Source organism: Saccostrea cucullata, unplaced genomic scaffold, assembly GCF_032062105.1.
Source record: "Saccostrea cucullata isolate Sc308-1 unplaced genomic scaffold, CSIRO_AGI_Scuc_v1 ctg258, whole genome shotgun sequence".
In the NCBI taxonomy this organism is placed as follows: domain Eukaryota; kingdom Metazoa; phylum Mollusca; class Bivalvia; order Ostreida; family Ostreidae; genus Saccostrea; species Saccostrea cuccullata.
In genome coordinates, this window is record NW_026931770.1 from 431,012 (window position 1) to 454,891 (window position 23,880).

A 23,880-nucleotide genomic window follows, 5' to 3' on the forward strand; every position below is an offset into this window, starting at 1 on the left:
TGCAAACAACAGTACTCCATTTCACTTTGATTTAGGACAGAAAAAAGGCAAAATTTTAACCCCTTTTTTTGGTTAAAAAAATAATGTTTACAACATTTCAGTACAAATCTACCAATACATTCAATTCCATGGAGTCTAAAATTGAAATAGACTATACAAACATTTCATCCCATGGTGAGCCCCCCTTTTCTTTTAACTTTACGCATTCAAGCACTATGATGAAGGAAGAATTTTTGTTCTTTGTTACATGTTGCTATAGGAACACAAATCAATATACTGACAAAGTTTGGGCATGCAATCTACAGATAAGTCCTAACAATCCCTGGTAATTGCGCGATGTTGAGATATGAAGAAGATTTTTCTCAGTAGCCCTCCCGATTACGCGACCCACCCTCCGCGATTGGCCTGCTGCACGCTCCCCGTTGAAGCGTCGCCTATTGGCAGCGAGACCTATGAGCTGGCCCTCCCCGTACGCGATGCCAACCCTGTGCTGGACCCCGTAGTGCTGTGGGGATATATCCCTGATAGCACTTTCCCTTTTCCCCTGGGACCTGAAAAAAAGGAAAATATACTTGTCATTTGGTTTACACGTTAATTTAAAGCATATCAGGTCTGGCAATAACCTTATACTGTAGATCACATAATTTTCGCGACACCTTATTTTCGCGAGATAGTCATTGACTCTTATTTAGCGAGACAAAATTTTCACGAATTGTGGTCATTGCTCTATAAAATCTTACGGAATTCTATTATACCGTCTTGTGTAATTACGCGAAAATAAAGTTCTCGTGAATAAAAAGTGATTTACAGTATTTGATATGAAATATATTTCGAAATATTCTGTCATTTATTCCTAATCATGGACTAAATTCAATGCATGATTTCTAAAAGAGAAGAATTACAGAAAATTCATTCAAAAACTCTTATCATTTTTCTTTTAATGTAAAAGTTGCATCGTCTTTTAGTAAATCCATGATAAAATAATATTTGTTTAAATTCAGAGTTTGAAAGCTAGAAGAGTGACACATTTATTACAGACTCTTGGAATTGCACTCCAGCACTCACCTGTATGGATCAGGTCACACGTTATAATGCAAGGCGAGGCGTTCCCGCAGCGGTTGTGGAAACTGGTCAGAAAACTTGGTCCAGTTTTCTTCCCCAACTTGATTTTTAAAACCATGTAATATCTAAAGAAAATCAAAATTACTTTGAGGTCTACAAAAATTTACGTGCACTGTATTTTTTGTGACATCTTTAATAATTGATTTGCCTGTTTGAAATCAATCTGTGACAAGTAATTTCTAGACTTATAAAACATTTTCTTTAATGCAAAATAAATGGCTCACAGCAACTAATATTCCCTAGTTAAAGAACATCAAAAACTGGCTGATATTTCTTCCACGCAAATAGAATTTGGTTGACAATCCTTTCTAAGACAGTCTTACCTTAAAAAACATTTCTTTAAGATCCGCCTTAGGCTGGGACCAGGATGCCACAGCATCACAGAAAAAAATAAAATCTTGTACGACCCCACCAGGGTTAACGTTAATCATGTGACACACTCCACGGAATGCCGAGTCTTTTTCTTCATTGTCACGAATATTCCTCAGCGAGGTACACCTGTATAATTAACATCATCCACAGTCAGTTCAAGGTCATCGTAATTCAGTGAAATACACCTATCTACAGAGATTTTTTCAATAGATAACAGGCCAAAAAGGAAAGACTTACCATTGTCTGATGAATTGATTAAGAGTAGGTGCCACTTCTTGTGGACAGACAAGTCCTAATCGACCAATCGTAATGGCTGTTTAAATAACAAAAAGCATGTTTATATATACAGTAATATGAAAACTTGTTACAGAAAACATCCTTTATAAGCCTTTAGATGTCAAAGGTAAAGTGTTTATGATGCCAAATTGAAAACAACAATAAATGAAAGATTGAGCATACTTCCTGATCATTATGTAACTTTGAATATCTGGCCTAACGATGACCAACATACCTGTGTTTTCCAGCAATGTTTTGGGAGTGTTCTGTCGATTTATTATCTCTATTAATGGACCTAAAACCAAGCTGATGTATGGCTGCATGTCACTTCCTGAAATATATAGAATATATTAGGTGAGCATTCCCTTGCGACCTACATGTGATATACATATAAAATTACCATTCTTACATGTTTATACTGTATACAGGGAAATTTTCGCCCCCTTTTATTTTCACCCCATTCTCCCTCTTCTTGTTTGGGTAAATTTAAAGGGGGCAAATTCAAATTACACAGCATAATTTCTTAAACAGAACTATGACTGGGCAAATTTAAAAGGTGGCAAATTATTTGCAAGTGCAAAAGGGCGAAAATAACACTGGGCAAAATAACCCAGTATACAATATGTAGATGAAAATTTCTTACTGCCTTTCATACAACAGTTGTGACAAAATCAAATATCATGTAGATCACTGTACACTAATGCAAATAGATCTGTCAATGACTGCTGACACTGCAACATCTAAGGCCATATAAAATTGAAATCTTGGTTCTCAGGCCCGCGCGCATCCGTTTTGAGGTAGCCGCATTGCCGATTTTATTGTATTTTTGATAAAATAAAAAGTTGGTATTGCGGAGACCAATCCGGAAAAAAAATTCCGACCTCATTTGTTTCGTAGTTTAGTATTCAAATATCACTTCCGGTAGCCATTAACAATAAGATTTTGGCTACTTCGTTTGAAAATACATTCGAGGACATTACCTACGATGTTTACACGCTGTTAAGTAACGGATAAAGCAGAAATTTTGACCAGAAATGAAAAGTATATCTGTGATTAAAAAAATTATCTTTATGTTAAAGAAAATTCAGAAATTAAAATTAAAAAAAAAAACCTCCCTCATCTACTTTATTGCCAATAAAATGAAAAATAAAATGCCGCCCTCCCGCATCTGTTTTGGAGAAAATTGGCCTGAGAACCAGGGAATTAAATTTAGATAGCCTAACAACGGCAACCATTACCAGCTTTAAATTAGTTTTTAAAATCGAGACTATGAATTTCAACACTTCTACAGAAATCATTGTTTTTATGTAACTGTATTACCACTCACCCATCTTTATAGAGATTTCTCCAATCGCCCATGTAGCGTTATTGCACACAGAAATAAATTCAGGATTTAGGTTGGATCCCAGTATAGGCATAAAGTCAGCTATGCAGGGTTTGACGTGCTGGAAGCAGGCTTTTGTCAGGTCTCCAAGGAGAGCAAAAGAACTCTGACGAACCTCAGGCATGGGGTCCTGGTACAATAACAACAAGAAACATATATTGACGCAAGCGTCAAAAATCGGCCGCAAACCAATTGATCCTTTCAATGAAGCAATTAGAAACTGGAATGCTTGATCTGTTATTAAAATATCTTATATTTATCTGTTAATTAATATATCCCTGTGACATTGAACATTTGCATGCGACTTTACAGGACTTTCTTCAATACATAATTGAAGAAATTAATTAAATGTGTATTATTAATACATGTATAAGCAAACTACTCATAGTCCTCTGCGTCTCCGTGCACAGTTTGGTACAAACCGACTCTGTCGGAAGTTTGATGTTTTTAAAGTAGTTTTTACATTTAAAGATTAAAACTAAAGTTTAAACTTATCTTATCTTAACCATAGATACATGTATATATAGTTTTGCTTTAATAAGAACGCAACAAATATGTGGGGCTTTTCGCTCGGTCTCAAAATGTTACCCCCCCCCCACTCCCTCTAGATCCTGTTTAAATAGAGAAAGTAAAATTGTTTATACTTGTATACTGAGCGGTCTTTGCTTTAGACCATGCCCAACACGTGTGCTTATTGTCTCCGCACCTCGGTTATGTCAGAGTTTGTCAATCAGGATTGGATGAAACATTTACCCCATATTTACAAAATTTTAATTTTATGATTATTGTGCGTATTTTGTTAAACATTTAAACACTCTGTTTTAATATTCTATTATATGAATGTTCAATATTTTTATTTAAATTGTTTTAACTCCGCAGAAACGCACGACGACTTCAAACTTTCATATCAAATAACCGACCGCCTCCTGGCGGCCGGTAATGATTAGTCGTATCTTTAAATGTACCATGTTGATCAAGTTACTGGTTGTCAAAGTTATACAATATACACATGTCTAAAACTGAAATCTAATAAACAGATGTTTCTCAATCAGAATGATGTTCAATTCTTACCTGCATACACTGAAATAGCAGTTTGAGAATGTTGCTATTGGCGACCAGATTTTCTATGTGATGTTCCAGTCCCTCTGCGAGTCCACTCAGTAAATCTAGAGCCACGATCATAAAGTCTTTGTCGGGCGGATCATACTGGTCAGGCTGGTTTATGTTGGCCTGAAGGTTAATACATTAAAATATCTATATCTAATACATCAAAGATAAGGAGGGGTAAAACACTTAACATAGCTGTTCTTTCTGTTTGCTGCTAAATTTGAAAGTCAGCTCCAAAAGGATATCAAAACTTCATCATGTCACCAATTTGAAACAATACATTTTCAGTATGATTTCAACTGGATATTATTCTTACAAAGTTTTGATTGAGAGTCTGTTCCACCAGGTTGACACATCTCTGGTAAACTGGTTCACAGTAGGGCAGGAAACCAGATTGTAAGGCTGTGGCTACACTGGACAAACACTGCAAAAAGACGATTGGATCATCAGAACATAATAGGTCATTAAAAATAAGCAAAAGTGATCAAAAGTTACAAGGCTTATACTGACAAATATTATCCATAAGTAAGGCAAAGTCTCACACTACACACATCTTTTTGGTAGAGTGCATATCAAGTGTAGTACATCCCATAGGGCATGACCGTAAATCAAGGTGAGCTTAAAACTGCTCAGGTCACAGTTCACAGACAAGTCTACATATAATACCCACCTCTAACAGTGGAAACAAATCTTTGTCTTCATCTTTAAGAATATTCCATTTCTGTATGAGAGGGGGCATCAGCATGTTCACATACTCCTGAAATACAGTCCTATACGTTAGAAGAATTACACATTCGTTGATGGTATTTCCCTTTTACCTTCTGAAGAGTTAACTTACTGGTTTATTGAGATGGTGGCCTACAGAGTCTGCCAGAGTTCCAATGGCATCATAGAGAATCAGAAGGTTTTTGTGCTGTAACATAGAAAATATAGGTTCAATATCTTTTTCATCATTTCCAAACAGAATACAAGAAGACGTTGGTTCCATTTGTAAAATCACTCTTTTCTAAAGCTTTAAAATTCAATTTACCATCATGATATAAAGAAGAGAGAGTTTATTTTACCTGGTACTTGCTGAAGGCGTATACTAGAGTCTCCAGGATAAAACCGAGATATGGCACCAGTTCTGTGCAGGCTTCCTCCTCTAAAGTCGCGAAAGCAGAGCAGGCAGCCTCCTGTACTCGTTTGTTAGCATCCAACACTCGCTTAAGCAACTACAATGTACAATGTCATGGCATTATTTAAACACAGCTTAAGCAAAAGTAAAGTAAGAGAGTTTTCTACTTTTCAGCTACTTCAAAATTTTTTAGTTTTAATTGAATCTGAATTAAATCCAATATTTTTAAAAAAAATTAGAATTCCTTTTATGCATATACATGTATCTATTCTTGTTTCACATCAAATCCTTTTTATTCAGTACTTTAATCCTTAAAAATGTAACTTTTATCAAATATCTGATTATGTACCTCTGTCATCAGGGGTTTAAGGTACATCTCGTGTGGCTGACCGACCACCCAGTGGGCGTATCGACTGAGTGTCCAGCATGTGATGGATCGAACCAGGGCTTTCTTGTCACTGAGGCAGCCAATCAGATAGGGGGTCAGCTCGGGGAGGTGAGGAATCATTCCATTCATACACCCTTCAGCAATGGCCCCCAGAACTAAGATTCCTGATTCCTTCACCTCCCAGTCTGCATGGAACAATGTCTCCTTGAGGATTGGTAAAAGTGTGGGTAAGATCTCCTCACGGAACACATTGGCCAACACATCCAGGGCTGCAGCTGAACACTTCCCTGTGAAAAGAAACAAATCAATGTATATATAATACATGTATATTCAAAGAACTGATTAATCACAAATCTTTATATTTACATCAAAGGAACCACCATAATGAGATTTTATTATGATTTTTTAAGACACTTTTCATGTACATTATGCATTGGCATTTAAATCTGTAAATGCTTTATATTCACTTTTTGAACAGCATATTACTTTAAATAAAACAACATACTTAGATTCCAGTCAGACAAGTTGTCATCATCATCGAATCCATCATCTGACCCCTCTCCATCCTGTCAACAACAAGAACAGTAGTCTTAAAATCAACAACAGTACTACTGTCAGTAGTCTTAAAATTAACAATAACTGCATTAAAATCCTATCAGTTATCAAGTTCATTCAAACTGTTCATGAGCTTTGTGTCTCCTTCTTCTATAGAACCTAAAACCTAATCATGCCTACCTCATCTCCCTCCTGATGTTTCTGGGTGTGGGACCTGGATTTGTGAAATCTTGGCTTGATGTCTGATTCCTTGTCTGGGATCATTTCGTCTTCTTCAACATCACCCTACATGACAAAATATTTAAAAATTTTATACAGGAAAATACAGAGATGAAAGCAACACTAAAAGCACTTCTTTTTCACTGTGTGATATTTTCATGTATTACCTTGAGTAGAATGATGTCGATTTCCGAGTATCTCATTCCCTTGACAAGGATTGGAATCAGTCTCTCTATGTGAGGTTGGAGTACATCTTTACAGATGGGCTGCTCAGCCAGAGAAAGCCAGAACTCACAGGCCTCAAGAGCTACAGAATCATCATCATCCTGTGTTCTCAACATCATGTACTGAAAGTTAACAGGTAAAACATTGCATGAAAATATGCATCTTAAAAATCATTCTGTCAATATATCTTACAGTGGCATTTTTATGTATCTTTGACTTCAGTACCTACCATATATACTAATTAAACACTTCAAAACAATTAAAAAATAATTGATATTTTCTCTATGATAAAGCAAAAGTGTGTCTTTAATGAAGAGACACTACCTCTAAAAGAAGTAGACATTGCCCCATAGTATTAAGACATTACCTCTATAATACTATTGATGTGAGGAATAAGTCTATCCATGCGGACCTCGACTAGCATGACCAGAGCTCTACAAACATTCTTCCTGACTTCTGTGTCTTCATCCGTTGCCAGGAAAAACAAATTCTACAAAAGAGAAGTCACAAATTCTGTAATCAAACTTCACTACTTGTTGGTTTTAACCACAGGTTTGAGCAATCTGTTGAATCTGTTGACTGTTATCTGTTGAATCTTTAACAATCTGTTATATGGAGGGAATTCTAAATGTTGTCTCCTAAACATGAATGTTCTCCTACAAACCTCAATAAAGCTGTCTATGTGAACCATCAAGGCCTGGGTCCTACTGATGATAAACTGGTTTACACAAGCAATGGCGTGGGACCTAGAGAGAATCAAATGTATATACACATTTCTGTCCTGTCCTTATAGAATAGGCACCAAGAAGGAATACTAGATTTAACAATCCAATTTTAATATGAATAGTTATAACAAAGCTTGCCCATGTTGGCTTTACCTAATTTTAGCACTGTTGTGTTTGAAGAACTGTAGGAATTTAGGGATGAGGACATTGAGGGGCCTGGTGCTGTCATTGTCCAGATCCTCCGCCGTGTCCTCACAGATCTTCTGTAGGGCACCAAACGCTCCCTGAAATCACATAAAAATACGAAGATCAATGCTAGTAATCAGGTTTACAGTCCTCACAAATCTTCTGAAGGGCACCAAACGCTCCCTGGAACCCAGTAAAAGACCAATGTTAGTAGTCATGTCTATATTCATTGTCCTTACATATTAAAGCAGGAAATCTGACAAAATACTCCTCTACTCCATCTCCCAGCCCCCGTGTATTTTCTTACCTCACACACGTTATAGTCTTCAGAATCCAGACAGTTACACAGAGTGGGCAACAGCTCCGGCCAATTACGCAGCTCTCCCTTAGCGACGATCGTAGTTATCAAGATTCCAATAGTAGCTCTTATCAATGGAGATGGATTGCCGATGCTAGATAAACATTCCGCCTTGATGAAGCTGGTCACCTCTGGGGGGAACTTGTCAAAGTGAGCTTTTACATTGTTTTTCAAGATCAGTCCACTTAGAGATCTGGTTGGTTCATCTACAATCACGTCAATGTTATTACATTAGGTTGTATTTATACAGACATAACTTTAAAGTTTAGATATAAATGTGGATAAATTAAAAAAAAATCATAATGGTACCTTAATTCAATGTACTTTGACTATGATAGGGGGGAAATAAGTATGAAGATCTTAGGGGCCCACCTAATAAATGTTATCTACTTGTACTGTTTTTATACTAAAGAAATGTTCAAGAAGATACAATAGTCAAAGTTTGTGCTACAATGTTATGCAATTATATAAGAAGTTATACACATGTAGTTCATCTGAAATACAACTGAAAATCATCCCTTAAGGCTTTGATGATAAAAAAAATTGTTTGTTTCCTGTTCCCCGACTGACCATTTATACATATGAGCTCACCCTGAAAATTTTCCAGACTTTGTACACTTTCTGTAAGTATACAATTTCAGTTTCATTATTGGAAATCCTAATCTCAGTCATTTCTGTGTTAGAGAAAACATGTATCCCCTACTTGTTAATTGGAATTGATTTGGCAGAGTTTTTCCTGTGAAAAACAGCACTGTGTCTGCTAACTGTCAATAACCCGGTGTCTTCTAGCTATTCCCACTTTTTAAAAATCCCCATTCCACCTATTCCCACTTGCAAATAACAATAGATGTTTTTATTAGATAATTGGTTTTTATAGTAATTAGACTAATTACATCCCATCTTAGATTTACCTGTATTTTACCAGTATTTTGTACATTTTAAGACAGAAAATAAATATATTTATCAAGAAAATATTTAAAATATACTTAAATTCACTGAAATATATACTTTAATTTTTGAATGTGTAAAATTATTATGAAAAATATTTTTTTTATTTGAAAAAGTCTTATTTTTCATTGAAATAGAAGTAAAAAGTCAGATTTTTAAAAAATATATATATTTTTTATTTTTATTTGAAAAAGTCTAATTTTTCATTGAAATAGTAGTAAAAAGCCAGATTTTATAATTCAAGATAGCAAATTTACCTGTCCTCTATTCCCAGTGGTTTAATAATTACTGTTTTCACAGTAATGACATGTTTATTCAGCTAATTATTTGTTTACACAAAAATTCCACCTACTCCCACGTGAAATTTCACCTTTTTCTACCTGATTTTCAAAAAGTGGGAATAGCTTGCATAAACCAATAACCCTTTGAGAGAAAAAAAGAGGTCATCTTTATTTCTGTCAGTTATTGCTGTAAAATCATTCACCTTTGACAAGTTCGATTTAAGCCCAATGAAGATTGCTGACACACTAAACTAGTTTTAAGAATTTATGACTTAAATTGTTTCTACATACCCTCTGTTGTTAATTTTGTAAGAACGAAGATCAGGTAATTGTTGAAATCTGGATATTTATTCAATTCTTCCAATTTCTGACATCAAAGTTAAAGGAAATCCAAATATACATTTTTGACAAGTTTTTTCAATGAAAGTCATATATGTACAGCTTAATTCAACTATATTTACAAAGTTGACATTTATAATATATAACACTCAGTGCACATTATTTACAAAGAAATATATTTGGGGGTTTAAAAACTGCATAATCACTCAAGTGAACAACACGTGCCCATTGGAGGACACCTCTTAAATTAGTTAACTTCAAATAAATGGATTCCTGAAATAAATCATAACTTATGAAAAGGATACTTGTTGAACATTTCGTTGGGTCGCAGTGTCTGGTGACTGAGATTCCTTTAGTAATTGCAGAATTTGGCGGAGACCATTTTCCTCCGGCTGCCACGCCATCTTGATTTGACCCATTCAAAGAGAAAGGTTAGACTAATGACAGGGAAAGTACCCAGAGTTTCAATCATGCACCCGAATTGGTCTATAGGAGGCAATTGTAGGTTAAGTGCTCCTTGATTAAATATCAACGGTAACAAAATTGCAATGAAATTTCATTGATTTTTTATCATTTCAAAAATACATGTAATTTTCATTGTGTAATGAATTTAGGGTTTACTAATAGCCGTAATATATCATGTAGCATATATTTTCATGAGATATTATAAATATCGCCAAAAATATAATTGAGAAACGCACTAGGATTTAATTTTGCAAAAATAAATAATGGTTAAATTTATTGTGAATATATAACTGAAGGTTGTTAAAGTTTTCGGCAATTTCCGAGAGTCTCCGAAGTAGACCGGAAATTACCGACTCTATGATGCTATTTGTCAACACACAGCCAAAATGGAGGCGAAAGTTTGCCTAGTGAATAACGTGTTATAATCGGTAAATCAAAGGTATGGTATGAACATGAATCCTGTTTTTACTTGTCTGTAATCCATATAAACGAATAACATAATGAAAATGCTTTTACTTTACTTATATGGACAAAACTGGATTGACACTCTCCACAAATTTTGTGACAAAATCTCAGAGGGAGCCAGTCAAAGCGCCCCCTAATAAAAACGTCCCGGTTAAAGCGTCCCCTAATTTTAGTCAAAGTGTCCCCTGATTTATTCATTTTTCAAAGCGCCCCTAACATATTTTTATAGAAAAACGATCGGCCCCAAATAGGGTCAAAGCACCTATATAGCGCCCCATGATTTTAGTCAAAGCATCCCCTAACATATTTTTATAGAAAAAAATACCGTCCCCAAATTTTTGGTCCCCTGATTAGGATCAAGTCAAAGCGATGATTTTGTGTGTAACATATTTTCATAGAAAAAAATACCGCCCCCAAATTTTGGTCAAAGCATCCCCTGATTTGAGTCAAAGCGCCCCCTGATTTTGGTCAAAGCGCCCCCTAATATAATTTTACAGGGAAAAAAAAACTTGATTTTTAAGTTTTTCAAAGCGCCCCCTTATAAAATTTTTCAGATAACTGCCAAACAATGATAATATTATAAATACAAAACAGTTTTATTCCATAACATGTTTGTAAAAATATATTAGTGCCTTAACCATGTTCGGGGACGTTTTGACCATTAGACAGTTCCAAGACGTTATTTTCTAAGTAAAAAATTTGACCAAAAAGATGACCAATATTTGGGGGCGGTTTTGTAACATCATTTTACTGTAAAATTCTATAAGGGGCGCTTTGACCTGACCAAAATCAGGGGACGCTTTGACCAAAATCAAGGGACGCTTTGACCGGGACGGTTTTATTAGGGGGCGCTTTGACTGGATTTCATCTCAGATTACTTACTTGACACAATGCTTTGGGTTTTGTTACCTTTTTTCATCTTTCAAGTATGTTTAACAACCAGGGACCTATATACTAAGTTAGTTTAATTTCTGTGACAACACAGAACTTGTTGTCGGTATGGATTGTAAACCCAATCATATGGTAGGATCAAAAGAATGTGTATTATTGAAAAAAAAAATATAATTTTTAATGTGATAGATTTTAGATTTGGTCCTGTCTTTCTGCTTGATTTTTAAGTTTTTAAAGTTAATTTTTTCTTCTTATTTTCAGTTTTTGATAGTAATATTTCATTTAGCATGTTTAGGATCAACATTTAAAGATGATTTGTTTGATGTACCCCTGACCGATCCATCAAAACCGCCTCTACCCTTCTATTTCATTTTCATCTTTTCTTTATGAATAATACAGTACGTGACTGCCCATTTTTATGCTTTAAAAATATTTTCTGTGTTTTTAATATTTGTAACTATACCAGTATATTTTACTGTAATAGTCAGTTAAAAAGCATTATAGCGCATGAGCTAATGATATTCATTAATTTTCTACATAATGGTGACCATCAATCAAAATTCATTTCAGATCCAGTGATAGCAGTATGTAGGAAGGAACGGCAATATTATTCAAAACAGAGGTTCCTACAAACGAAATCACAAGAATGAAAAAGAAGGAGATTCGACCATTGTTAGAGGGAAATGAGCTGTACCCTAAGGGGATGGCAGTCATTCAAGGGAGAGTGAAGATGTACGTCCCAGAGGACAAAGTGGAAATTGATGACGATTTCGAAGATGAGATTCTGATGACTGAGCGCCGTCGTAAAAGAAGAGTGTCGTTGCTATGGCAAGACTGCTTTCTTCTGATTCTGGACTTCCTTCAGTTTTTTGCGATCTACCAGTCCATGTCTCTGAGGTGGACGTGGCCCCATGCCTGGCTGTCTAACACGTACTTTGTCTTTATTTTTAACCTGGACATTTTTGAGTTTATGAAGCTGCACACAGCTGGAGTTTATAACAGTGTCCAGAACTTCAACACACCTAGCTCCACTGTCCCAGTCCAGTTCTCCTATATTTCCATTGGCTGGCTGATGGTCATTCTGATACTGGCAGCTGTGTATCCCATCACCTATGCAATCCTATGGTACAAAAAAAGCCCCGCCATGATGACCAAAATGTCATACATGCGGCGGGTGTATTACTTTATCATACAGGCTCTGACGCTTCCACTGGCTACCTATGTAGGTCACATCTTTCAGTGTACAAACACGGACACTGTGGACGTGATGAATGACCTGAAGTGTTTCTCCGGCCTCCACTGGTTGTATGTTACGTTTGGTCTGGTCATTATGTTGTTTCTGTTTGTGGTATTTCCTATTCACTTGGTATACATCACCAGAACAGAGTCTGTTGGGTCCTGTTCAAAGCACCATGAATCTTTCCTGCTTCTAAAGGAAACTGAATACAAAGTTGGATTGAATAAATCTTGGCTGCATGCTGACATGTTTGTTTTCTCTTCATTTCGGTTCTGGGGGTTGTATCACAGAGCTGTCATGCAGTGGCTCAAGTTGCCTATTATCATTGCTCTGTGTGCAGGTTTTAACAACATTGCAGCTCAATCCTTGTCTGTGACCCTGTTGTTTTGGGGATATTTCGTTTTGTTTATCTTTGTCCGTCCGTACAGAATCTTGATCTACAATCTGATGATGCTGCTTTCGTTTCTGAGCCTTGGTTGCCTCGGTATAATCGGGTCGATGGTGACGCGGTACAATGTCTACACCCTCTCCTCCCCCTGGCTCCTCCCTCAGTACTCTAAGTGGGTCCTGACCACCATCGTAGTCAGCTGGGCTGTATTCTGGTTCCTCTTTATGGTGTATCTGGTGATTCGTAGCATCCTGTATCAGAAGAAAGTAATAAATACTCCCCTGTGGCCTACTTTTTCCACTTCTGACAATGACCACCTGAGTTTACAGACAAAGAAATTCCTCAAAACATTCCTCCACGCCAGATTTGTGTTAGGTAAGTTATTCTACGTAAATACTAAGTATATGCCTGTTATTTTTCATTCAATCATTTAATTTTTTTTTCATTAATTATTTGTTATCTGTTGTATACACTTTCAGGATAAAGGATCGACTTCACAAGTTGTGTAAAATGTGTTTCATGTTACATTCACTTTTCTATTGCATAGAGAGGACCCAGCGTAGTCCCGCTCTGTTTGCCCCGGTCCACGACCTGTCCAGACAGATACAGATCCTGAATGCGTACTGTCGCGAGGCTGAGTTTCTGGGAGACGCTCTCCACGGGACAATGTGGGATCTCCTGGATGAGATGATCGAAATTCACTCCAAGCTGGCTCAGAAATCACTTTTCGCAGGTAATAAAACTCTCTAAAATGAAATACTGTGAAAAAGTTGCCCAAATTACTAAAAATTATTAAAATAATGTCTTTCAAATTTAGAAAAGACAGAATTATTGTATAATAAATTTTAGTTCTGGGAAGTTGTGTAAGAAATATTTCTGACAGATGCTTTTGAAATTTTATAAACTATTTCTGAGATCTATTATTTGACATTCAGTAAATATTTTTAATGTTTATAACAGAGACTGTAAAGGAATCGATCAGGAAGACAGCCAAGGAGTTTCTGTCAGTGATGCCGCTGTTCAGCCAGCGTCTCGCTCAACGCGACTACGACCTCATTCTGGTGTCACCAATGAAGCGCCGCATGCTCCTTAAGATGTACTGCATGGGTAATGAAACTTGTATTAATATTATGTTACAAATGAAACATCAGAAAAATTATGTTATATATTATATTATAGAATTATTGTTTCTATACTCTTTCATTTGTACAGATATGCATCTTAAGTTTGGTAATTTGAAAGAGTTTTAAAAGGAATAGAACGATTTTTCTGCTTTTACTATAAGTTTCAGCATCAAGTTACCCTTTATTTTTTCCTTTCATTTTGTCCTATATAAGTGATTAGATGTTCAAATGTTCATGTTGACAGGTGTTTTCCTGAACGGCAGAGCGGAGAAAGTAAGAAAGAAGTCCATGTTTACACAGCCAGCTTTAGAGAGAATCTGGCACGAGGAACCTTACAGCCTGAACCTGGAAGGTATGTCATATAAAATGTGGAAGAAATATTGATGTTGCTAATATTTTAATGCAGTGGATTTTTATATAAGTTATACTTGTAATACTGCCCGTAGTAATTTTTTAGTTTATTTCACTATCAATAAGAGGTTGACTGATGAACACGTACACTATTTTGTATTTATACAAAATAAGAATATAACTCCTATGTCAGCTGTAATTGACACTGTTCCCTCCTCTTGTTATTTCAGAGGAGGATGGTTACTATGAGGACCTGTACCCTGACCCCCTGGAGCTCAAAAGTGACAACTCCTCCGTTGACCTGTCCATGGCCAGCTCTGAGTCAGAGGTAACAACATCTTATCTTGTCTTTGTTTGTTCATCATATGTCTAGTTATATGTACACATCTCTAAGTATTGTAAAGCACCTGTATTTATACATAAGTTATAGAAAATCACAGAAAAAAATCCAGCTTTTATTGTGACATTAAACTTCTATAAAATTACCTGATAGTAGGAAAATGTTGATATCTGGATTGTTTAAAATGTAGATGTGATGAATACCTTACATTAAATGTGGTTTATACACATGTAGTTTTATGAGAACCTTATGTTGTGTAGGAGGAAGAGGAGAACTTGGCTGGTATCATGAGTCAACTTCAGGAGGAGGAAGAAATGGAGTTTGACTTACTCAGGTTAATACTATAGTAGAATTTAATACATGTATACATACACAAATTATGATGTTTGAAAGTTTTATCGAAAAAGCATGTTTGAATGAATATGGAAAAATCAAACCATAATTTTTTGTGGGACAGGTCCCAGTCTTTACCAGAGAATCCTGTGTCAGGTGACCACTCCTCCACTGCTAGTGGAAGCCGCCCCGGGACCGCCTTACAGAGCACCACTCATCGACCACAGAGTGGCACCACCAGACGGGAGGGTGGTTCTGATGACCCCCAACCCTCCTCAAGCTCATCCCGTCCAGAATCCAGACCATCATCTGGGTCAAGGCCACATTCAGCTATTTTGGGACCAGGTCTGAGACAAACTTCTGGGTCATCACCCAGGGGATCTAGACCTTCCTCTGGGACATCCACTCATAGCAAGCATTCCACACACAGCAAACATTCTGTCCATAGCAAGCAGTCGTCCCACAGCAAACAATCAGCCCATAGCAAGCTGTCAACATCTGAGCCAAACAAAGAGGGAGGGGGTTATATTAACTCAGGATTTGAGGAGGAAAAACCATCAATACATGGTAGTTTTTTTTTAAGTTATCCTTCTTGACAGTTGATTATTCTGTATTCAATGTCATAACATAGTCATTTTATTTTAACCCTGATTCATTGACAGAGAAACCTAGAAAAGGAGAAGTTCCATCCATGAAGAAGTTTGGGGATGCTAAAGTTGTGGCAGGAAGACTGAAGAAAAAGAGAAACCGAAAAAGAGATTCCGAAGCTTAAAGTGTAGCTGACAAAATAGAAACGGCAACTAGACAGTGAATTGTGGCTGGTCCACATAATATTATACTGTAGAAAATTATCCCTTTTTTCTGATGATTGTATTTATTATATTTTAATTTTTAATATTTTATTTGAATTCCGTCCATTTTCTAGTTTTTCCTGTTTTGCATTACTTTATAGATTTTTCAAGAAAATTTTTATATGATATAGATTTAACCATCTTTATTGTTTTTTCATATGTTTGTTAACATTTTATTCATTTTTAACCAGCAGATCTGTGATAACTTAATATTTTTTCAGTAGGTAGGAAAAACAAGTAACTATAATACATGTACAAGCAATTTATATCTTTTCAAATATGCATCAACCTACAATCAAAGCATACCAACAATAATAATAATCATTTGGTATATATTTAATGTACTCTATTATATTTATTGATAAATTTATATCGGTCTTGTATTACTATTTTTTTTTTTTACCCTTTCCAATGTTTAAAACTATGGCTATGCCTAGATATATATAATTCTTGTTGGTTTGACTAAGTATCAGTTCTGTTTACTTGACAATTATGCAAATATAATCTGAAATATATTTGTAAGTAAAAAGATTTGACTCATGAAAGTGTTTTTAAATGAAATTATAATGCAAGCTAATTGCTTGATCTGACATCTTCATAAAATCAATATTCCTTATAATGACATGCACATGTGTCTGTAATTTCCCCACCCAGCCACCCGTCTCTTTCCTCCTCCCAGTGTTCAATAGGCCATATTAATCCAATAATACCTGTCCAAGAAAACCCCCCCCCCAGATATGATAGCTACCTAAACATGTTAGATGTATGTACATTTAATCTGACAAACCTTTGATATCTGGACAACTTTTTGGTCAGACAGCCATTAGAAACTTTCAGGAGTAAGCTGAAGAATGAATTTCTTCCCTCTATATAGCTAGAATATTTAATATTCTATATATAATATGGTAAAATGAGAGAAATCAAAAACCAAAGAAGAAAAATATGAACATAACTCACAAGCGCTGCTTGCAAAGTAACACTTTGCCATGGGAAAACATTTATAAATAAGGTGTAGTGTGAAGAAAAAATGTATATTCCCGCAAAATTTATCTTGCTTATTTGGAACCTACTAAGAGTATGGTGCCAAAGCATGCTGTCTAAGTATCAAGCTAGAAGTACTGTGAACACTGAGCTCACTAAATGATACCCCAGTCTCCCTTACAATTAGAAGGTGCGATCCATGATTTGCTGTGAGTGACCTGAAATACGAGGGCTATTCAATAAATAATATCCTCGGTGCTCAGAAAGAATCAGACGACACTTTTCAATGATTTAGTCTTCATGAATTAATCTCTTTTAAGCAAAATACATCTCCGTAACATTTTTGATCCAATTTCTGATTGTTTTTAGAACTCATTTTTGGGTATGGCCCTTAGTATACTGGAAAATGGTAGATCCAATGATTTCCCGGACTTGTTTCTTCCTTCTGAAAGGTGTTTTTTTTTCAAGTTTGGAAATAGAAACATTAGTCAAAAGGTCAAAGATTTGACGAATATTGTTAATGTGAAAAAACAATAACTTTCTGTTTATCCCGAAAACCCCTTTACTCTTCAGGGCATGCGGGTTTGGACGCTGTCATGAAGAAATTCAATGTAGCGAATTCCTGATTCTGGGTCCTTCCTTTAATAAACCTTTTGATTTTTTTGCAAAAAAAATAGCTTTCTAGACTCCTCCAGAAATTAAACTGTCTCTCCGAATATGAATTTGAACAACAATACCACTAATTTTTAAGAAAATTACATATAAATCTGTCTTTGTGCTCTTGCATACCTGTGCTCTCGTCAGACATTCGCTGTTTTTATCAAGTACATCTTATGGTAAATTTTGTTTTTAGGGTTTTAAGCAATAGATTCATGTTCCAATATCTGTTTGAAAATAAGACCTGGATAAAAATGGATAACTACAATTACTGATATTTTAAAATAATTATTAAGAATTTCGTATACGCTGTCATTTTCACTCATTTTTCAAAATATAGGGTGACCTTTGAGTACCAAGCTTTTTTTACCGTCAAACGTTTTTTTAAAACTGTTGTAAACTATTCCGATATGATGTCTATCAAATTTGCTATGTGTCTTAAAGTCAATCATACATCATCAAATATTATTTGTTGAAATTTAGCGAACAGTACATAAGTTGTTATGATTTTTGTCGGCAAGGACGGTACCATTTTTGATGCCCATTATATAATTTTTTATCATTGAAATCCCAGGCACCTGAATTTTTATCAATAAGTCGCTAATTAAGCCAAATATCGAAAAATTCTACCCCCTCTATATATATAAATATATAGAGGGGGTAGAACTTAATATATAGAGGGGGTAGAATTTTTCGATATTTGGCTTAATTAGCGACTTACCTGAATTTTTATCAATAAGTCGCTAATTAAGCCAAATATCGAAAAATTCTACCCCCTCTATATATTTATTTTTATCAATAAGTCGTTAATTAAGCCAAATATCGAAAAATTAGAATTTTTCGATATTTGGCTTAATTAGCGACTTATTGATAAAAATTCAGGTGCCTGTGTTGAAATCCTCCTGCTCTTTTGTCTATAAAACAGGCATTGGTTGCTGTAAATGTCACATATCTTTGGGATTTTTAACAAGTTTTACGGCAGCTTTAATGAAGCATTTATTTTCACTCTAGTTTACTGATTCTTTACCATTCATTTATAATGCAGTGTCTCGAAAAGCCCTTGTTTCCCAGCTTCTCACGATGAAACTATGTGATGAAAAGTGGTCACATAAACTGTTATAAATTCATGAAAGATTCATCAATGAGAGAAAGTCAAGTTTAATGTCATATGATATCTGTAATGTATGTCATATAGTTCAGGACATTATTTATTGAACAGCCCTCGTAAGTGTCGGATCAAAAAGTAAAACGGCATTATGAAGTAAAGAATCTGTGAATGAATATCATTAAATTTTCTTCAGCGCGGAATAGGAGTTGCGAATAAGAGATGGGTACCCTTCAATATTATAGAAAAATGGTCGTGTCAGTGTTTTGCTCTGTGAAACCCGAAATATGTTTCAGATCAAAAAGTAAAATAGGAGGTGCATAATGACACCATGTAAAGAAGAATATGTAAAAAGTCTAATTAAATTTCATTCAGTGGTGCATAAGAAATGTTGCAGATAAGATATGGGTGCAGCAAAACGAAACGGACGGACGTACAGACAGACAGATGGACATCCCGGTCACTATATACCCTCCCACCTTTCAAGCAGGGGGTATAATAAGTTGATTGGGAGATGTAAACAGCATTTGCAGATGATAATGTAACATTGCAACAGGAATAAAGAAAATTGACGATAGAAAAGTTTAAATCATCTAATTTGGATGTAAGTTGGCCAATATATCATCTATAGTCAGTAAAACAACCAAATAGGATGCAGATGTGACAGACTACCGGTATTTAATGTTATTAATTCAAGTTGACATATAAATGAAAGTAATTACAGTATTGTTAATGGATGATACATCGTCGATATATTCAAAATGTTGAGTTGAAGACCACGACACGCAAATTTTTATTCTTCTCATGTAGAATTTTTTCATTAAATTCTGCTTAGTCAATTAACAAGTCAGCTAATAAAGAAGCATAATAAGCATCATTTAGAATTCAAACAGTTAGGTGGAATTTAGGCCTATCAGGGTCACAAAAGTTTATCCAAATCACAACAGTTTGTTTGGAAGACCTCTCTTGTCCCAGGACCATGAAACAGACTTAGACTTAAGTCAAAATTTTAATCGTCTGTAAAATGTTTATTATTTATTGAAGAATCTCTAATTTTGCTGAAAACAACATTTTTCTAAAGCAATATTAAAAAATATCTTAATTTTTGTCTACTTGACTTAACCAAAATTCTAATACAACATGAATATTTTGACTTAAGCTTAAGATGTTTCATGATCCTGCAAATGTTGTCAATGAGGAACTCCAGCATCTTTTTATATCAACTTTAGAGTATTTGTGTGTACAATTAGATGAATTTTTAATAAAATAAATTTAAATTGTTAATGACCAATCACAAGATGGGAAAAATTCCGACTTATATATCTTTATTGAAGAAGCAGTTGTCTTTGATATCAGAAAGCTTAGTTTTTGATTAATCATGAGAATTTTTAAAATAAAGTGTAGAGTGTAAATCGTACTTTAATTGTTACTAATTTTTGAAAAAAAATTGGCGATTTTGAAGAACAAGGTACGGTAAGGACAAAATTAACGTTCTTAATTAAGGATCCAAATCTGATATTCACCACTCCTGCTGGACACGTTATCACAGTGACGTATATAGTCACTTATTTTAAAAGGTCATAAATATAGGGAATCCCGATCCTTCAACTGGAGTCGGAATTTCATAAATATTATGGATTCTCTTGAAGATTACGCCAGACAATGGGCCAGATATGAAAAAGAAGAAGTTGACACTTTCAGAATGAATTAAATGTATCAGGTCCATGTTAAAATCACGTATTAAAAGATTGAGGGGCAATACGAAACCCTCTATCCTTCTGTATTAAAAATCCAAAAGTGAAAAAAGAATTAGATAGTTTACATAATTACGTACTGCAAAAACTTCAAGAGTACTGTGCAACAGTATATTCAGGAAATGATGTAAAATCAGATGTCGATACTCAAAAAATCCGAAGAACTCTTGGACAATTTGAAATGACAAGACTTTATCAAAATCAACAGCTTAAAAACTTACGACTTTTCAACTTTATACACAATCATTCCCCACGATAAATAAAGTCCAGGCTTTTTGAGATCATTGACAGCTGCTTTTTCAATAAAAATGGAACTCGTAAATTTACTTACCTGGTCACTGGTCATTTGCAAAACTTATTTTGTTAAAACACATTCTGATTGCACACACGTACTCTGAAGTTGACATCAAAAAGATGCTTGAGTTTCCGTTTGACAATATGTATGTGGTTTTTGGAGACCAGGTATTCCAACAATCTATTGGAATTCCCATGGGTACCAATTTGCGCAATTAAGAACAACAAAGCACCTGGAAATGACCAACTGCTAAGCAGAGCTATTCAAAGCAGATCCAAACCTTGCAGCAGACATTTTACACTCATTATTCACCAAGATCTGGAATAATAATACAATACCAACGACATGGTCCAAAGGAAGTATCATTAAATAAGAAAGGAGATCTTACTAACTGCAATAGCTGGAGGGGCATCACATTACTATCAATACCTAGTAAGATTTTCAGCAGAATAATTATTGACAGGATTAAAACTGCAATAGATGCCAAACTAAGACAAGAACAAGCAGGTTTTAGAAAAGGGAAAAGTTGTTGCGACCAGGTGTTTACCCTGCGAAATATCATAGAGCAATGTACAGAGTGGCAAAGGCAGCTTATAATAAACTTTATAGATTTCGAAAAATCCTTTGACAGTATCCACAGGGAAAGTCTATGGAAGATCTTAAGACATTATGGAATACCATCAAAGATAGTGTTGTGAGATGTGTATTGTTTCATTATGTATATAATTAGTAACATTAAGTTTCTTGAACATTCCAGAGTGGTCAACATGTTCGGTCATTTGATCTAGAACATTCTTAAATTTTGTGTATGTCCAGATTGTTCCAGTAATATCATGTTTTAATAATTTCTAGAATATTCTAGATTTATGATACTATATAAATACCCTGTCAATTCGATGCATATACAATACTTTGTCGTATAAGCACTATTGAGATATAAATGGGATATATTTTCACTGGGACATTGTGTGCAGCAACGGACACTCTGATGTATGTATTTTTAGATTCTTGCTAAGTTTGTACTTTATGTTTGATATATTTATTATATATTACTGTAAATAAATTATTGTTAAGTTTAAATTGTGTTATTGATCTTTGCTGGCATTTCGGGTAATTCTGACCCATAACAATAGTAGAACTGATAAAAGCTTTTTACGTGGAGTTTAATTGTTCTATAGGCAGCTCATCAGATGCATGCTTCATAGTAAAATCTGGCGTGAGGCAGGGATGTGTGATGTCAGCTCTCCTCTTTATACTAGCAATTGACTGGGTAATGAAATCAACCCCAAATGGAAATAACACAGGTATAAGATGGACACTCTTTACCAATCTTGAAGACCTAGATTACGCAGATGACTTGGCCCTCCTATCACATCTGGAAAAGCATATGCAAAGTAAAACATCAAAATTACAGAGAAATGCAGAAAAATTGGACTAAAAATCAATACCAGGAAAACTGAAGTTATGTCATTAAATACCAAACAACCAGCAAGAATACATGTTGATGGAAACAACCTGAGCAACACAACAACATTTACCTATCTTGGCAGCATAGTAACATCAGATGGAGGTGCGGACAAAGATATAAAGGCCAGACTAAGTAAAGTCAGAGGTGCCTTCATTAGCCTCAAGAACATCTGGAAAACAAATGACATAAGTAGAAGAATAAAAATAAGAATATATAACAGTTGCGTACTATCTGTCCTACTCTATGGGTCAGAATGCTGGAGAATGACAGAAGGAGACATATGCAAACTCTCTAGATTCCACACTGGATGCCTCAGAAAGATCATGAGGATTTTCTGGCCAAATAAAATTACAAATGTGGAACTACATGAGAAGGCCAACACAGACGACATGCGAACCTTGTTGACTAAACGGAGATGGCGATGGATAGGGTATGTGTTAAGAAAACCAGCCAACAACATCATCAAAGTAGCTCTTAGATGGACACCAGAAGGGAAGAGGAAACCTGGTCGCCCAAAGACCACCTGGCGAAGGACGGTTGAAAAAGAAATGAGGGACCACAAGCTAACGTGGGGAGAGCTGGAAAGAAACGCTAAAGATAGAGAGAGGTAGAGAAATCTAGTCCTTGCCCTATGTGCCCACGGGCATAACAAGGACTAGGTAGGTAGGTACCAATTTGCGCTCCAATATTAGCAGACCTATTTTTTGTATTCATATGAAGCAGAATTTGTGTAAAATCTTATGCATGAAAGAAGGATATGGAGACAACGAACAGTATTCAACATTAAAATCCATAAAACAATACAAGCTATATGATAAATTTGATGACTTTACTTTTTACTTTGCTGATCATTGATTCGATACGCAAGAGCATGCTCTACGTATGATAAGGATATGGAGATAACGAACAGTATTCAATCTCAAAGTCCATTAAACAATACAAAATAGGAACAGAGCAAACACGGACCTCCGAAACATCAGAGGTATGATCAGATGCCATGGAGGAGTGAGCATCCCCTGCCGACCGGTCTCACCCGCCGTGTGCTCCTTGTCATGATCAGGAAATAACGGAAAAAATTCGTCGTCAATTCAGTGTATAAATAATGGACTAACAATTGGTATGAAAAACGTCAGTCAGTATTTGACTCAATGATAAATTGTATTTGCCGACAATGTCATTGTATCGACCATAGAACTTACCAAAGGATGACTTTAAACGAGACTGCTGATATTCTTGTTTCGTCAACTTGCTTGTCAATAATTTACCTCGTTTTAGAAATTGTTCATACGTAGAGCATGCTCTTGCGTATCGAATCAACTGAGATATATATACTTCGTATGCAGGTGATGAAGGTATATTGCTGCATAAGTAAGGGAAGTTGACTATAGAAAAGTCTAAGTCATCACGTTTATCGTATAGCTTGGTTGTTAGATTACCATTAGTGTCCTTTCAAGTAAAATATCCAAGTATGAAACAGAAGTGTCGGACTCCGTGGTATCTTTTATCTCAAGCTCACCAGGATATATCGACGTATGAGCAGTTTCTTAAACGAGGTAAATTGTTGACAAGCAAG

General features: G+C 35.4%; 2 protein-coding genes across 2 annotated transcripts; one reads left to right on the top strand and one right to left on the bottom strand.

Moving 5' to 3' along the window:
* Window positions 1-77: 77 nt before the first annotated feature.
* Window positions 78-10,046, bottom strand: LOC134233495 (transportin-1-like). The gene is made up of 21 exons (XM_062715471.1): window positions 9,908-10,046; window positions 9,555-9,630; window positions 7,984-8,240; window positions 7,644-7,774; window positions 7,430-7,511; window positions 7,133-7,255; window positions 6,708-6,887; window positions 6,502-6,606; window positions 6,272-6,332; window positions 5,728-6,053; window positions 5,326-5,475; window positions 5,100-5,174; window positions 4,932-5,018; window positions 4,578-4,685; window positions 4,226-4,384; window positions 3,098-3,284; window positions 2,006-2,101; window positions 1,732-1,807; window positions 1,446-1,620; window positions 1,066-1,187; window positions 78-551 (listed from the first exon to the last, which is right to left on the bottom strand). The coding sequence occupies exons 1-20, from the start codon at window positions 10,019-10,021 to the stop codon at window positions 1,080-1,082; spliced, it is 2,676 nt and encodes an 891-aa protein (XP_062571455.1). The 5' UTR covers window positions 10,022-10,046; the 3' UTR covers window positions 78-551; window positions 1,066-1,079.
* A 381-nt stretch (window positions 10,047-10,427) lies between these two features.
* Window positions 10,428-16,430, top strand: LOC134233496 (uncharacterized). Its single transcript, XM_062715472.1, has 9 exons — window positions 10,428-10,506; window positions 11,994-13,423; window positions 13,596-13,781; window positions 14,009-14,155; window positions 14,417-14,524; window positions 14,754-14,851; window positions 15,124-15,197; window positions 15,321-15,763; window positions 15,859-16,430. Exons 2-9 carry the CDS (start codon window positions 12,070-12,072, stop codon window positions 15,966-15,968), a joined length of 2,520 nt encoding a protein of 839 aa, XP_062571456.1. The 5' UTR covers window positions 10,428-10,506; window positions 11,994-12,069; the 3' UTR covers window positions 15,969-16,430.
* Window positions 16,431-23,880: the final 7,450 nt, after the last annotated feature.